A 14,311-nucleotide genomic window follows, 5' to 3' on the forward strand; every position below is an offset into this window, starting at 1 on the left:
CATCAAATTAAAAAGCTTCTGCACAGCAAAAGAAACCACTACCCAAACCAAGAGACCCCTCACAGAATGGGAGAAGATCTTTACATGCCATACATCAGATAAGAGTTTAATAACCAACATATATAAAGAGCTTGCCAGACTCAACAACAAGACAACAAATAACCCCATCCAAAAATGGGGGGAGGACTTGGACAGAAAATTCATCACAGAAGAGATCCAAAAGGCTGAGAAACACATGAAAAAATGCTCCAAGTCTCTGATTGTCAGAGAAATGCAAATCAAGACAACAATGAGATATCACTTCACTCCTGTGAGAATGTCATACATCAGAAAAAGTAACAGCAGCAAATGCTGGAGAGGGTGTGGGGTCAAAGGAACCCTCCTGCACTGCTGGTGGGAATGTCAATTGGTCCAACCTCTGTGGAGAACAGTCTGGAGAACTCTCAGAAGGCTAGAAATGGACCTACCCTATGACCCTGCAATTCCTCTCCTGGGGATATATCCTAAGGAACCCAACACATCCATCCAAAAAGATCTGTGTACACATATGTTCTTGGCAGCACAATTTGTAATAGCCAAAACCTGGAAGCAACCCAGGTGTCCAACAACAGATGAGTGGCTGAGCAAGTTGTGGTATATATACACAATGGAATACTACTCAGCTGTAAAAAATGGTGACTTCACCGTTTTCAGCCAATCTTGGACGGACCTTGAAAAAATCATGTTGAGTGAAATAAGTCAGAAACAGAAGGATGAATATGGGATGATCTCACTCTCAGGCAGAAGTTGAAAAACAAGACCAGAAAAGAAAACACAAGTAGAACCTGAAATGGAATTGGCATATTGCACCCAAGTAAAAGACTCTGGGGTGGGTGGGTGGGGAGAATACAGGTCCATGAAGGATGATAAATGACATATTGGGGGTTGTATTGTTAAATGGGAAACTGGGGAATGTTATGCATGTACAAACTATTGTATTTACTATTGAGTGTAAAACATTAATTCCCCAATAAAGAAATAAATTAAGAAAAAAGAGTATGACTGTAAATTATGATACCTGTGCCCACCTAAAGAAAAAAAAAAACTCTAAACAAATACTGAACACAATTGAATTGATAAGGATGTAGTATTTAGAGGGTAAAGTGTGCTGATGTCTGTAGCTCACTCTGAAATGTGTCAACATGCACAGTGAGATGGATGGATGGATAGACAGGCACAGATGGATGTAAGTTATTGACAGTAAAATGCTGACTACAAAATCTAGGCAATGGGTGTGTGGATGTTTACTATTTATTTCATTTTCATATTTTGAAAGTTTGCATAATAAAATGGGTAAAAAACTTAATCCCCAGGATGGGAAACACACACACACACACACACCCTACAATAAAGTCTTCTTCTGTTCCATCTACAACTCTCATAAACAATACATTGTGGAGTCCCAGGTGCAGTTGTGCTTATTATTTGGTTAAAACCGCTCACTCGTGTCATGTTCTTTCTGGATCTCCCTGCCTCGATGGGCTCATCTTTCTCTGCACTCTAGTTCATACCATAACCCCAGGGAGCTCATCCTCCATGAATGTGTGCCATTGTTCCATACACCAACCCCAGGACTCACCTCATCTCTGGAGTCCTAAAACTTTTAAACTGGGGCTGGGTGACAGCTCACCTGGTAGAGTACACATTACCATGCACAAGGACCAGGGTTCAAGGCCCTGGAAACCATCTGGATGGGGGAAGCTTCATGAGCAGTAGAACAGAGCTTCAGGTGTCTCTCCTATCTGTCTCTGTCTCTCTGTCTCTCTCTCTCTCCCTTCTATCTCTAAGGGTAGAAAAACCCACTGTCACTGCGGAATGAAGATGACTAGTTGGGGGGAAGAGGTATGCTGAGGCCAATCACGGGAAGATAAGAAACTGTACACACGTGATGACAGTCTTGTAAATCATCAGGCCCCCTCCATAAAGTGACTCTAAAAACAACCCTCAAAATCTAAGTATTATCTTTCACCCTTCATTCCCAAGTTCTAGAAAACAGAACAAAACAACCATCTGAACGCCATCTGTCCTTGCTCTGCTCCTCCTACTCGTCCACCTTCTTCTCTCACACTGACGCTGCTCAGACCTCAGTGACCTCTCAACTGGGAACACCACTGACTGACCCTTGATAAAGTCCTTTCTCTTACTAGACACCAGGGTCTCCTGTCTACCAAACTTCTCCCTTTTTAACTCTCCTTTCTACACTCCATTCCCTCTCCCCCAAGTTCTGCCACCATCCCCACTGCAGTCTTACCTCATCATTTCCAGGGCATGGCTCCGCCTACCTTTTAAAACACTTTCAGAGTGCAAAGGGCATACAGTAAACCCTATATTACCGAGCTGTACAATCTAGTCCGTGTTAGCACTCCTGAAACTACTGCATCAATCAGAAAAAATGAATATAAGAGCCCCAACGCCTGAGACAATAACAGACTTGCTTTTTTGTCATGAGATTAGCCGGCATTTCTAAAATGTTATATATACATTACACATTTGTTTTGCCCATCTGCTTCTTTCACTTAGCTCAATTATTATGACATCCAGCCATGACCGTGTGTATCAATACTTCACTCCTCTACACAGTATCACAACTTGTCTATTCATCCACCTGCAGACGGACACTTGGGGTGTCCTTTTTGCTTTTTGTTTGGTTTGTTTTGTACAGGTCTTTACACAGACAAGAGGCCACAGATTTACTCTCACGCCTGGATGCCCCACATCTGCTCCACCAGATATCAATGAGCAACTGTCAATTCAACAAGTCCACCTATGTCAGCCACCCCAAAGAACTTTTAAATCAACCTGTCCAAAGCACACTTTGTAAGCCACTAGCTGTACCCCACCTGCTTCTACACAGCTCTGCATCCTGACAAAAGGCACTCAGCTAATCGAGTTAAGATTCTGCCTACTCCCCCACACTTCTTACACTTCGCCCTCAACCACTCTGTAAGTTACATGGTCTTATCAGCTCTGCCTTTTAAATATTTCTCAAATAAAACCCAAGGACCAGCAAGATAGCTCACATGACAGCACCAGGCTCCAGATCTGTCCCCAGAACTGTGGTGTCTTTCCTGCTCTCCCAGTTCACCTCAAAAAGTCAGCCTGAAGTGGTGAGGCCCCAGCAATGACAAATATATAAAAATAAAATAAAATAAAATTCAGGGGAGCCGGGCGGTAGTGCAGTGGGTTAAGCGCACGTGGCGCAAAGCGCAAGGACCAGCAGAAGGATCCAGGTTCGAGCCCCCAACTCCCCACCTACAGGGGAGTCGCTTCACAAGTGGTGAAGGAGGTCTATAGGTGTCTATTTTTCTCTCCCCCTCTGTCTTCCCCTCCTCTCTCCATTGCTCTCTGTTCTATCCAACAACCATGACATCAGTAACAACAATTAACTACAATAAAAAACAAGGGAAAAGGGAAAAGAAATAAATATAAAAATAAAATTCAGTCCCACATTCCCATCCCAGTTCCAATGCACTCTTAAATCAAAAAGAAACTTATCTTCTCTTTGTTGGATTATTATACCAGCTTTTCTCCCCGCCTGGGGTCTCATGTCTTCTCCAATCCATTCTCTATTCTGTGGCCAAAGTGAATTTGCTAAAATTAAAACCTGATGCCAAGTCCCTACTTTAAAAGTCCTCACTGGCTCCTAGCCCCTTGAGATGAAATTCAAACTTCTTAGTGTAATATACAGAAATGCTCTCTAGTAAACCTGTTAGCTCTCCCAACCCATTCTCTGCCATTTCCCAGCATATTCTAACTTGGTCATTTCTGGGTGATGTCATTTCTGGTTTCATCCTTAATGTCAAGGGCAATGGTGGTCTGCAGTAGGCATGATATTTGTGAAATATAGGTAGTAGGACCGGACTGAGACTGACAGATGCAGAGAGAGACTTGAGGCGTGCTCAGAAAAAGCCCACTCTGGCGGAAGCGTGAAGAATATGAGATTGCAGCAGCTTCCTGGGTCCATAACACAGTGCAGCTAGATCACCCATTACCAGCAACACCACCTAATCTCCACAAGAGACGTCAAAGGTCCCAAACCAAGTGTGACGTGTTCACGGAGACTTCAGCAGGCATGGCCATGGAGTAACAGAGTGTAATGTTTTCAGAAGAGTACTACTGCCTTCTGAAACTTGAAAGATAAGGGAAAGGTTAAGAGACAGAGACTACCACTGTCATTCGGGACAAAGGATTCAAAGAAACTGCAGAAGGGAATAGATTACAGGAGTCGGGCAGTAACACAGCGAGTTAAGCGCAGGTGACGCAAAGCTCAAGGACTGGCGTAAGGATCCCAGTTCGAGGCCCTGGCTCCCCACCTGCAGGGGAATCACTTCACAGGCGGTGAAGCAGGTCTGCAGGTGTCTATCTTTCTCTCTCCCTTTCTGTCTTCTCCTCCTCTCTCCATTTCTCTCTGTCCTATCCAACAACGACATCAATAATTACTACAACAATAAAACAAGGGCAACAAAAGGGAATAAATAAATATCAAAAAAAAAAGAAAGAAAAAGAAGGGAATAGATTACAAGGCCGTGCCAGAAGGGATTGAACCTATAGATTCTGCAAAGACAGAAATCAGAGAAGAGTCCAGTTTTGGTGGGGTTTTTTTGTTGTTGTTGTTTGTTTGCCTAGAAAAATACATCATGACTTTTCCAACAACCCAGCAGAATAATGGACAGTGTTGAGGTGGAAAACTTCTACCTTAAGTGGCAAGAGCAGGGACGGCTTTGATGTGGGGCTTCTCTCACCCACTTTGACGTTTGAGTGCCTATTACACAGAGGATGTGCAGGTCAACTATCCCTCTTGGGGACAGTAAGTGTGTGCGTTGCGGGGGGGGTGGTGGTGGTGGTGTACTACACATTTTAAGATTCACACAAGAGTGAATCTCAAAATCCACTGGCAAGTGCCAAGCTCACAAAGACTCCCACTCCACCCCAAGGATCTGAGACAGGATCAGAGGGCACATCAGGCCAGCTGGGCAAGTTGTGTTGGGCCAAGCGGAGGGAGTCCAGGTGAGATGGGGAGCGCGGCCAGGCTGCAGAGCTCTAGAGATGGGCTCGCGGAACAGCAAGCAGGCGGGCGAGGGGACAGGCTGGGTGGCCAAACACAGCTTCTGGAAGTGGCAGAGTCCTCCTCAGTGGACAGCGTCTTATGACTGTGCCCGCACCCCCCATGCCTACTGCCCAGGTCTCACTGCATCTAGCCCAAGCCAGCTCATACCCAGAACCAACGGGCTGGTGAGGAGTGCAGGAGACTGAGGGGCACAGGGTGGCTTCCCCAGCCCCAACTGAGACCAGGGCACCAGGGAGCCTGTCTGTGCTGCAAGTCTCTGTACAGCAGCCAATTACACTGTACATAAAACTGCACTGGGCCAGCCCAAGGAGATGCCTCTGCATAGCTTTTTCTTTTCTTTTTCTGGTCACAAACAGGGCTTCACTGCTCCAGGCTAACATTTTCAAACAGACAGACAGACAGACCCCACAGCACCTGAGCTTCCCCTGGTATGTTAACACTCCCACATGGTGTACCAGGGGCATGAACCTAGGCCCTGCACATGGCAAAGTGGGCACCCTTCCAGGTGAGCTGTCTGACCAGCCCCCTGTGAACAAAGTTTAATCAGGGCCACTGCCAGCAGGGTGGCAGTCAGACCTGGCCTGGCGGTGCCCTAGGATGGGAGCTGCAAATGGACAGCGTTATGAGTTCATCTGCAGGTTTCCAGCAGTCTGCCCGCCTCTGGCCCGCCCCCTAGGCCTCATCTGGCCCTTCTGGGACCAGCCCCAATGAGGAGGCAGAGGCAGGTCTCAAAGGCAGTAGCCCCTCTTGGTGTCCTCGGAGCAGTGTCACAGGGGTGTCACAGCCGCCGTGACCTGGCCAAGTGACAGGTTTGGCCTTCCAGAAGCTCTGCCCCCAGCCAGTCCAGGCAGGATGCCACAGGAGGGGACCCACAAAGGAAAAGTAAAGGCCCTCTGGCCCTGGACAAGCACCAGGTGCTGGGACAGTGTTTGAAAGTGTGACTGTTTAGAAGTGGCGCTCAGGGGCCACTTTAGCCAGAGCAACCACATCCTTCCAGTCACAGAATGAGGTCCAGAAGCCAAGCAGCCTCTCCTGCACAGAGGGGGCCCCAGAAGACTGGGCGGGTGTTCGCACCAGCACACACCACCAGCTCCTGGAGGCCCCAAGCCCAGGTGCCAAGAAGCAAAGACAAAGTCACAGAAAAGCCACAGAACACACACTCTGACTTCACGGGGCACTGGACCCCCACCTTCTCCTGGGAGGAGAGGGGATACATTGGGGACCAGGAGCACCAGGTGAGGAAATGTAGCTGGAAACCCAAGCACCTCTCCCGACTCCTGACCCAGGGGCCAGGTCTAGATCTCTGGGGTGCATCTGATGGGGATGAAGGTGCCTCACTTGCCTGCGGTCTCCCCCAAGGCCCACCACGGCTGGGGAACCTCTTGGTGGATCCACACATGGGCCTGGCCCTGCAAGGTGTAGCCAGGAGATGTCCCAAAGGTCATGCTGGGGTGGTGAGCAGATCCCCACCTGGGATGCAACTGTACAGGGGAGAGGGTGTCCTCCTGGGGTGCAGCCCTGCAGTGGGGAAAGAGGGTTCTCCAGGGGCTGCAGGTGTGTGTGTGGCAGGTGAGGGTGGAAGTCCGGTAGTGCTGAGGTGGTGGGTCCCCACAGGCACAGGTGGGGGGGATCCTCCCATGGTGCAATCATGCAGTGGAGCCGATCCAAGTGGGTGCAGTCATGGGAGAACTCGGGAGTGCAGCCGTGCTAGGGTGAGGAGGTCCTCTGGGGTGCAACAGTGCCAGTGTTCCCGTGGGGTGCAGGTGTGTGAAGGAAGGGGGTCCCCATGGGGTGCAGCCGTGCAGTGGAGGAGTCCCCCCAGAATGCAACTGTGCATCAAGGTGGGGGGGTCCTCCCAGGCCGCAGTGGCGGAGTGCACCCCGTGTTGCTGCGGGGTCATGTCTGGGTGCAGTGGCATGCTCCCAGGGTGCAGTAGAGGAGTCCTCCCAGGGTGCAGGAGGGTCCTCCCGGGGTGCCGGGCGGGCCCGCTCACCTTCTTCAGCGCGGGCACCAGCAGCCCCCGCCACTTGGGCGCGTTCTCCTCGCAGAAGAAGTCGTAGGGCGGCGGCGGCGCCTGCATGGTGGCCGGGCGCGGCGGCGGGGCGGGCAGCCGGCTAACCCCGGCGAGGGCGCGGGGGGGAGAGGCCCCGGCCGGCAGCCGCCAGCCCAGGCCGCCGCCAGCCCAGGCCTCCGGGCCGCGCCGGCCGCATCCCGCCGCCCGCCGGCCTGGGCCCCGGCGCTGGCCCCCGCTCCCGGCCCTGACCCGGAGAGGCGCGGAGAACGCCGCTGGACGCGGGCCCCGAGCGAGGCGAGCCGAGGGGCGCGGCGGGCCGGCGGCGGAGGGCCGGGCGCAGGAGGGAGCTGGCCGCCCTGAGGAGCCGCCGCGGCCGCCGCCGCCGCCGCCGCCGCCGCCGGGGGAGCTCGGCTTCCTGCTCGCCGTGGGACGCTCCTGCGCATGCGCCGAGCCGACGGCGCGCTCGGTTTTCCGGCTGCGGCGCAGGGGGCGGGGACGAGTGGCGGGAAGGGGCGAGGTGCCGGTGGGCGGGGCGTCTGAGGAGGGGCGGGGCTCCGTTTGGAGAGGCGGGGCGAGACAGCAGGGGAGGTCGGATGAGCCAGGAGCTGTGTGAACCCCAGGGATTTCGGGGGGCCTGCGAGTCCTGAGTCTCAGAAAGGGGAGTGCAGTAGGGGAGTCCTCTCAGGGTGCAGGGGGAGTCCTCGTGGGGTGCAGGGGGCGTGTACACGTACATATGTGTGTGTATGAGTGAGTGGCCCCTGTGTATGCTCATGCATTACATGCTGGTGTTCAGGCGTGTGCATGCGTGTGCGTGCGTGTACATGAATACGTGAGGGTGCGTTGTTAGTCATGTACACATCATGTGTGCAGGCATGTGCTGCATTTGTGTGCAAGTCTACAAGTGTGTGTGTGTGTGTGTGTGTGTGTGTGTGTGTGTGTGTGTGTGCGCACTTTGTCCCCAGGGTCACCAGGAGCCAAGTGACATAAACCCATTAGACAGAGAGGCACCTCCTGCCCCACAGATTTGAACCACAAAGGCAAGGTTTGCCATGTCTTCCCCTTCCGCGAGGCTAGAAAGTGTGTCCCTGTAGGACTGTCTGCACTTTCAGATCTACTGTGTTCCTCTTTCCACTATGAACTCTAGTCACCACTTGGCTGCAGTGCAAATGAACAAGGCCCTCCTCCAGGGTCCCAGAAACTTTGATACAGCCCTTCTGGGACCTTGTTTTTCCGTCTTGTATGACTCTTGACAGCTTTCCCTAGAGAGTGAACTGGAAGGAAGTCTTCTCCAGCAGGGGCTCTGGACGGAGTGGGTATGTAGCCAATGTATGTGCAATGCCAAAGGTCCTTTATCTACCCAAGGTCCCTCCCAGGAATGCAGGTGTCTGGAAAAGTGGCACTGACTGGTTTATCATGAAGCACTTTGGGGTCATCATCTCATTTAACCCTCATCTCACAGAGATGACCACTTAGAGAACTGGCCTGGGTGGAGGTTGATGTTGTTCCTTGCTACTTCCCAGAAGAACCAGGGTCACATAGATGAGTAATATTCTAGCAGCAGTTCCTAACCTTAGCAGATCTCAGAAAAGTCTCCTTACACATTTTATATGTTTAAATTCTCCACACTCACAAAATGTTCATAATGGCATTTTGAAAGTTACTCATAACACCTCTGTACATGAATAGGTGGTGGAATCTTAGCTTGGGCGGGTGGGTGTGCCAGAGAACATGCTGGCACTTAAAAAAAATGTTGTACTGTGATTCATAAAAACCACATGATAGGTGATGTAGTTTGTGGGGCCCTCAGTGACCCAACTAAGATCAAGCCTCTTGACTTCCCATTATTCTTAGACTACTTTGCAGGTTGTGAGGACACAGAATGTAGCACAGCAAGAGAGCACAGAATTTGCAAGTTGGGGGGTCCTAAGGTTGATCCCTGGCACCTCATGTGTCAGAGTGATGTTCTTTTTTAAAAAAAAGATTTTATTTATTCATTAGGAGAGAGAGAAAGAACCAGACATCACTCTGGTATATGTGCTGCCGGGGATTGAGCTCAGGATTTCATGCTTGAGAGCCTAGTGCTTTAGCCACTGCACCACCTCCTGGCCCACCAGAGTGATGTTCTTATACTCCCCTATCCTCCTGCTCACTGTAAATATATACAATTTTTTTTCAGAGGTCTTACCACAGCATCCAAAGCTTGCTGGCATGGGGTTCCTGTTGGCATTCTCTACCCTTGCCTTGCCACACTTCAGTGACATAGTTCTTTTGTTTTATCTTTCTTTCTGTCTTTCTTTCTCTCATCTGTCATCACCGTTATAACTAGGACTCGATGTATACATGGCAAATCCACTGCTCCTGGTGATCATTTTTTTTAGATAGAGGGGCCAGGTGGTATTGCACCTGGCTCACACAATCAGCACTATGCACAAGGACCTGCGTAAGGACCTGGGATTTAAGCCCCCACTACCCTCCTGCAGCAGGGATGCTTCACAAGAGGTAAAGCAGGTCGGCAGGTGCTGATCTCCCTCCCTCACTATTTTCCCTGACCCTCTCGATTTCTCTTTGTCCTATTGCATGATATGAAAAAAGGAAGAAAAAGATAAGAACAGATGGCCACCAGGAGCAGTGGATTTATAGTGCTGACACTAAGCTCCAACAATAAATCTGGAGGCAAAAAGGGGGGAGAGCTGAGAAGAAGAGGTGATAAGGAGGGAGAGAGAAAAAGGGAGACACTTGCAGCACTGTTTCATTGCATGTGAAGCTCCTTCCCTCAGCAGGTGGGGGTCAGAGAATTGAACCTGGGTCCTTGCTTATGTTAATATGTGAATTCTACCAGATGTATCACCATCTGGCCCCACTGATACTGATCTTAATGTCCACTCATGTAAAACCTCAACTTCAAAAATAAATAAATAAATAAATAAATAAATGCCTCAACTTCTTTCCTGCTGGGAGGGCTCTTCTATTCCTCCATCTTGAATCTCACTCCTTCCTAAATGTCCACTTGTTGGCTGGTTATAAACCTTCATCCCACCTTCCACATGCATTTCTCTGAGCACTCTAAGGTCTTTAAGGGTCCATTTTTTGCTCCAGTTCATTAGTTTCCATGCTATAAACTATCAAATCCTCTCAGTTAATCTCCCACACCTCCATCTTCACCCCCAGAATGTAAACTTCATGATATCCACAGTCTTGGGCCCACTCTAATTCATCTTTTCATCTCAGAACCTGCTGTGCCTGGAACACAGTAAGTGCTCAACACATTTTAAAGGCTTGAAATTTGGACAAGAGAAGATGAGCTGATTGCAGTTGCTCCAGAAGACTTGACAGTCTTGAGAGGTGGAGAGAAAAGTTCTACATCTGCCACTGGAGACCAGCAGGACTCAAGGGGCTAAATTTGAAGGATTTCCAGGCCTCTTAAGTTTCTGTCTTGATAACAGGATCAACAAACCTGTCAAAGAAACCATGGCATTCAAAAGAAATCAGCCTGGCACCACAGTCCTATCTGAACACCTGTGGAAACCAGAAACCAGAAATCTACAAGTCTGAAAAGAGACTGCACCCCAAACCTGACTGTGAATGAGCAGGGACACAGGGTCCTGAGGTGTGACCTTCATCAGTTATCAAGGGCACATAGAGAACAGTTGGTCCATGATATCCCAGGTCCTAGAAGAAGGGGTTGAAGTGGATTAAAAATAAAATAAAATGCCCTTGCTAGCTTGCCTTCATGCAGAGATAACATTAAACCATTAGTAATACTGTCTACCTGTTCTAGAATTCGCTAGTTATTAGTTGTAAGCACAAATTGTATAGAATCTATAGCAGTGAAGCCAAATGAGAGTCCAAACAAGGGCTCTCTGCTCCGTGCCACAGGAAACCAAACATGATCATACCATCTTTTGCAGGAAGAGAACTTGCTTTTATTTCTGTTCAGACTAATGTAAAGGAGAGGCTGAAGACCAATGAGTCAAATCCAGCTCCACCCTCCAAGGGCTGTCAGCCTTTTATGGCTGAAGAGGAGGGCAGAATGCCAGGGCTGGATTTAGGGGCAAGCAGGGGATCAAAGGTCCCAATCTTCCCATATTTAGGAACAAATCTTCTCAAAACTCCCTCTTAGAGGCCCATAATGGATCCTAACTCTTCTCTGTGGTGTCAAGAGGGCCAGGCCAGCAGGGGTCCCCAAGGATGTTCTTTAGTTTCCAGACTGGACTGGGCATATTAATTGCTGGATTGAAGTGCAACCCAAGTTATTCATCTCAGATCATCTCCTCCTTCCAGAGACATGTCTTTTGAAGGTTCATTTTTCTCTAGAATCTTGGGGGCAGGTCTCTCAGACAGATGGGAGAGTTCTTCCCAGACTCCAGTCCCTCCTGGGCTCAGGTTCTGTTTGATATGTTAATAAACTCGCCTAAGAATCAGTTTGCTGTTTGTCAGTTAACAAACCCTAGAAATATCCCTACAGGGCCCTGAGGAGTCAGACCAGCGGCCAGAAATAAATGTCACCTGGAGGGGCATTTGGGACACAGAATTGCATATGAAGGAAGGACATTGAAGCAAAGACCTGTAGGGAGGGCGCTGGGCTCCCCTGCAGGGAGCACTCGAGCCCCTGACCGCTTTCCTGCAACTCTTGGGACAAATTGAAGCGGCCTGGCCAGTGCAGGTGAACTGCTAACAGGTGGGAAGCAGAGGACAAACTAGGAGAGCGCCTAACCCCGGTGACCCAGTGCGCAGGCGCAGAGGCTCCGCTCCTGCCCCGCCCCTCGGATCGCAAGCGCCCGAGTCTGGGCAGTAGTGACGCACGCAGGCGCGTCTAGCGCCACAGTGGAGGTTCAAGCTGCGGCACGTCCAGATTGGCTAGCCTAGTCCGAACGTGTCGCTCAGCAGGAAGACCAGGCGCCCCCTGCAGGTAGGAGTGCAGCATCGCGCCCCTTCTCTGCTCGCTCCTGACGCCTCTTGCTTCTCAGATCCTGCGTGCTGAGCTGGGCTGTCCACCCAGCCTGGGTTCCGAAGTCCTTGCCTGGTCCTAGTGGCTTTCTACAACCATGCGGCCACTTATCTCTCCAGCTCTGGCCCTTCATGTAAGCTCCGAGCAGGCCATCACACCTGTTTCCTGCAAGCTGCCCCATTGGCCTGGAATTTCCAGCCCCCACTCCCCCTACCCCCAATAGTGCATCCCTAAAGCATGCAGAGAAAAGGGTGGGTGTGCAGTCACTAGGTGCCCACTATTCCCCTTCCCTGGCTTTTCAGTCTGTCTGTTTCTTGCAAAGATGATGGAGAGTAGGGTAGGTACACAGAGAAGAAATGATTAAAAAAAAAAAAAAAACGGCAGGACAGGGCTGAGGAGACAGCATGATGTTTCTGCAAAAAACTTTCATGCCTGAAACTCTGAGGTCCAAGTTCAATCCCCAGCACCACCATGAACTAGAACCGAGTAGTGCTCTAGTCTTTACATGTCTTTCTGTATCTCTGTCTGTCTCATTAAAATAAAATAAATATTTTAAAAACAACAACACATGGCAGAACACATGGGATTATTCCTGTCACTTCTTTTTCAGGATTTCTACAAAGCCCAGGTCTCCCTCCCCCCTCCCCCATTGCCCCCCCAATACCTCTTTTCATTTGCTCTCAGTTCCTAAAACTGAACACACCCTGAGCCAATGCAACTTTAATCAACTCCTCACCACTTTGTCTTGGAACTTGGAAACTGATGTGATGAATGGATTCTATGTAGTCTGACAGGGAAAAAAAGGGGGGGAAGGGACTAGTTCTATAAAAGAACAAAGTAGGGGAACTTAGCAGATGTGAAAATTTACATATCTATGACATAGCATAATTAGAAGAATGTGATATTAGCACAGGAACAAATAGAAAGGAAACCGAAGGATCAATAGAGGGCAGGGTAAGTAAAATAGTAATTTATTTATGATGCAACAGGATTTGCGGAGAAGTGGAGAAAACATATACTGTCCAACAAGTGAAATCTAGGCCGATAATGATACATAAAGGAAAAGATGCAGCTAAAATCCTAATTCACAACTCTACACATAGTCCTATATAAATCAAAGACCTAATTGTAAAAACAAAAAAACCAAAGTTATAGAATTTAGGATAAAAAGTTATTAGATTTGTAACCTCAAAGCAAGAGAGATTTTAGATAAGATGCAAAAAGCAAATCATAAAAGAAAAATTTTAATAAGCTTGACTTCATTAAAATGAAGAACTTCTATAAGTCAAAATGTATTTATTATTTTTTTAAAAAAGACAAACTATTAAGTAGGTGAAAATGTTGTCATATAACCAAAAAAGAATTTGTATTCAAAACAGGTAAGTAAAAAAAAAAGTCTCCTCTAGGGGCTGTGTGGTGGTACACCTGGTTGAGCACACATATTACAATGCTGCAGGGGAAAGCTTTGCAAGTGGTGAAACACTGTTGCAGTCTCTGTCTCTCTCCCTCTCTACCACCCCCTTCCCTCTCGATTTCTGGCTGTCTCTATCAACTAAATAAATAACAATAATTTTTTTAAAATCTTATAAAAAATCTCATCTAATGCTATGGGAAAATAATTAAGTATAACCCCTTAGATAATTATTTGTCATTTATTTTATTTATTTTTATTTATAAAAAGGAAACACTGACAAAACCATAGGATTAGAGAGGTACAACTACACACAATTCCCACCACTAGAACTCCGTATCCCATATCATCCCTTGATAGCTTTCCTATTCTTTAACCCTTTGGTGGGATGCAGAAGGTGGAAGGTCTGGCTTCTATAATTGCTTCCCCGCTGAACATGGGCATTGACAGCTTGACCCATACTCCCAGTCTGCCTCTCTCTTTCCCTGGTGGGGTGGGTTTCTGGGGAATTGGCGCTCCAGGACACATTGGTGGGGATGTCTGTCCAGGGAAGTCTAGTTGGCATCATGCTAGCATCTGGAACCTGGTAGCTGAAAAGAGAGTTAACATATAAAGCCAAACAAGTTGTTGACTAATCATGAACCTAAAGGCTGGAATAGTGCAGATGAAGAGTTGGGGGGGGGGGTGTCCTCCACTTCATAGATAGCTAGTAGGCATATTTTAGTTATATTCCAAAGGGCCTGTGGCTATACTAGTTTTTTGTTTGTTTTTCCCTGAGCCTGAAATCTGATATGCAGGTGGATCCAAGTTATTGTCTGGGGAGATGATGTC

At 48.6% G+C, this 14,311-nt stretch overlaps 1 protein-coding gene across 5 annotated transcripts in view; it reads right to left on the bottom strand.

The window, feature by feature from the left end:
• Window positions 1-7,232, bottom strand: part of SOS1 (SOS Ras/Rac guanine nucleotide exchange factor 1) — a 112,233-nt gene extending 105,001 nt beyond the window's left edge. For all 5 annotated transcript variants that reach the window (XR_009548896.1, XR_009548895.1, XM_060186887.1 and 2 more), the window contains exon 1: window positions 7,101-7,232. Coding sequence is in view for 3 of the 5 variants with exons in the window: in XM_060186887.1 (XP_060042870.1) it covers window positions 7,101-7,187 (87 nt within the window). In the remaining 2 variants the exon portion in view is untranslated. The remainder of the gene's footprint in view (window positions 1-7,100) is intronic.
• Window positions 7,233-14,311: the final 7,079 nt, after the last annotated feature.

The sequence above is a fragment of the Erinaceus europaeus genome, chromosome 3 (genome assembly GCF_950295315.1).
Source record: "Erinaceus europaeus chromosome 3, mEriEur2.1, whole genome shotgun sequence".
In the NCBI taxonomy this organism is placed as follows: Eukaryota; Metazoa; Chordata; class Mammalia; order Eulipotyphla; family Erinaceidae; genus Erinaceus; species Erinaceus europaeus.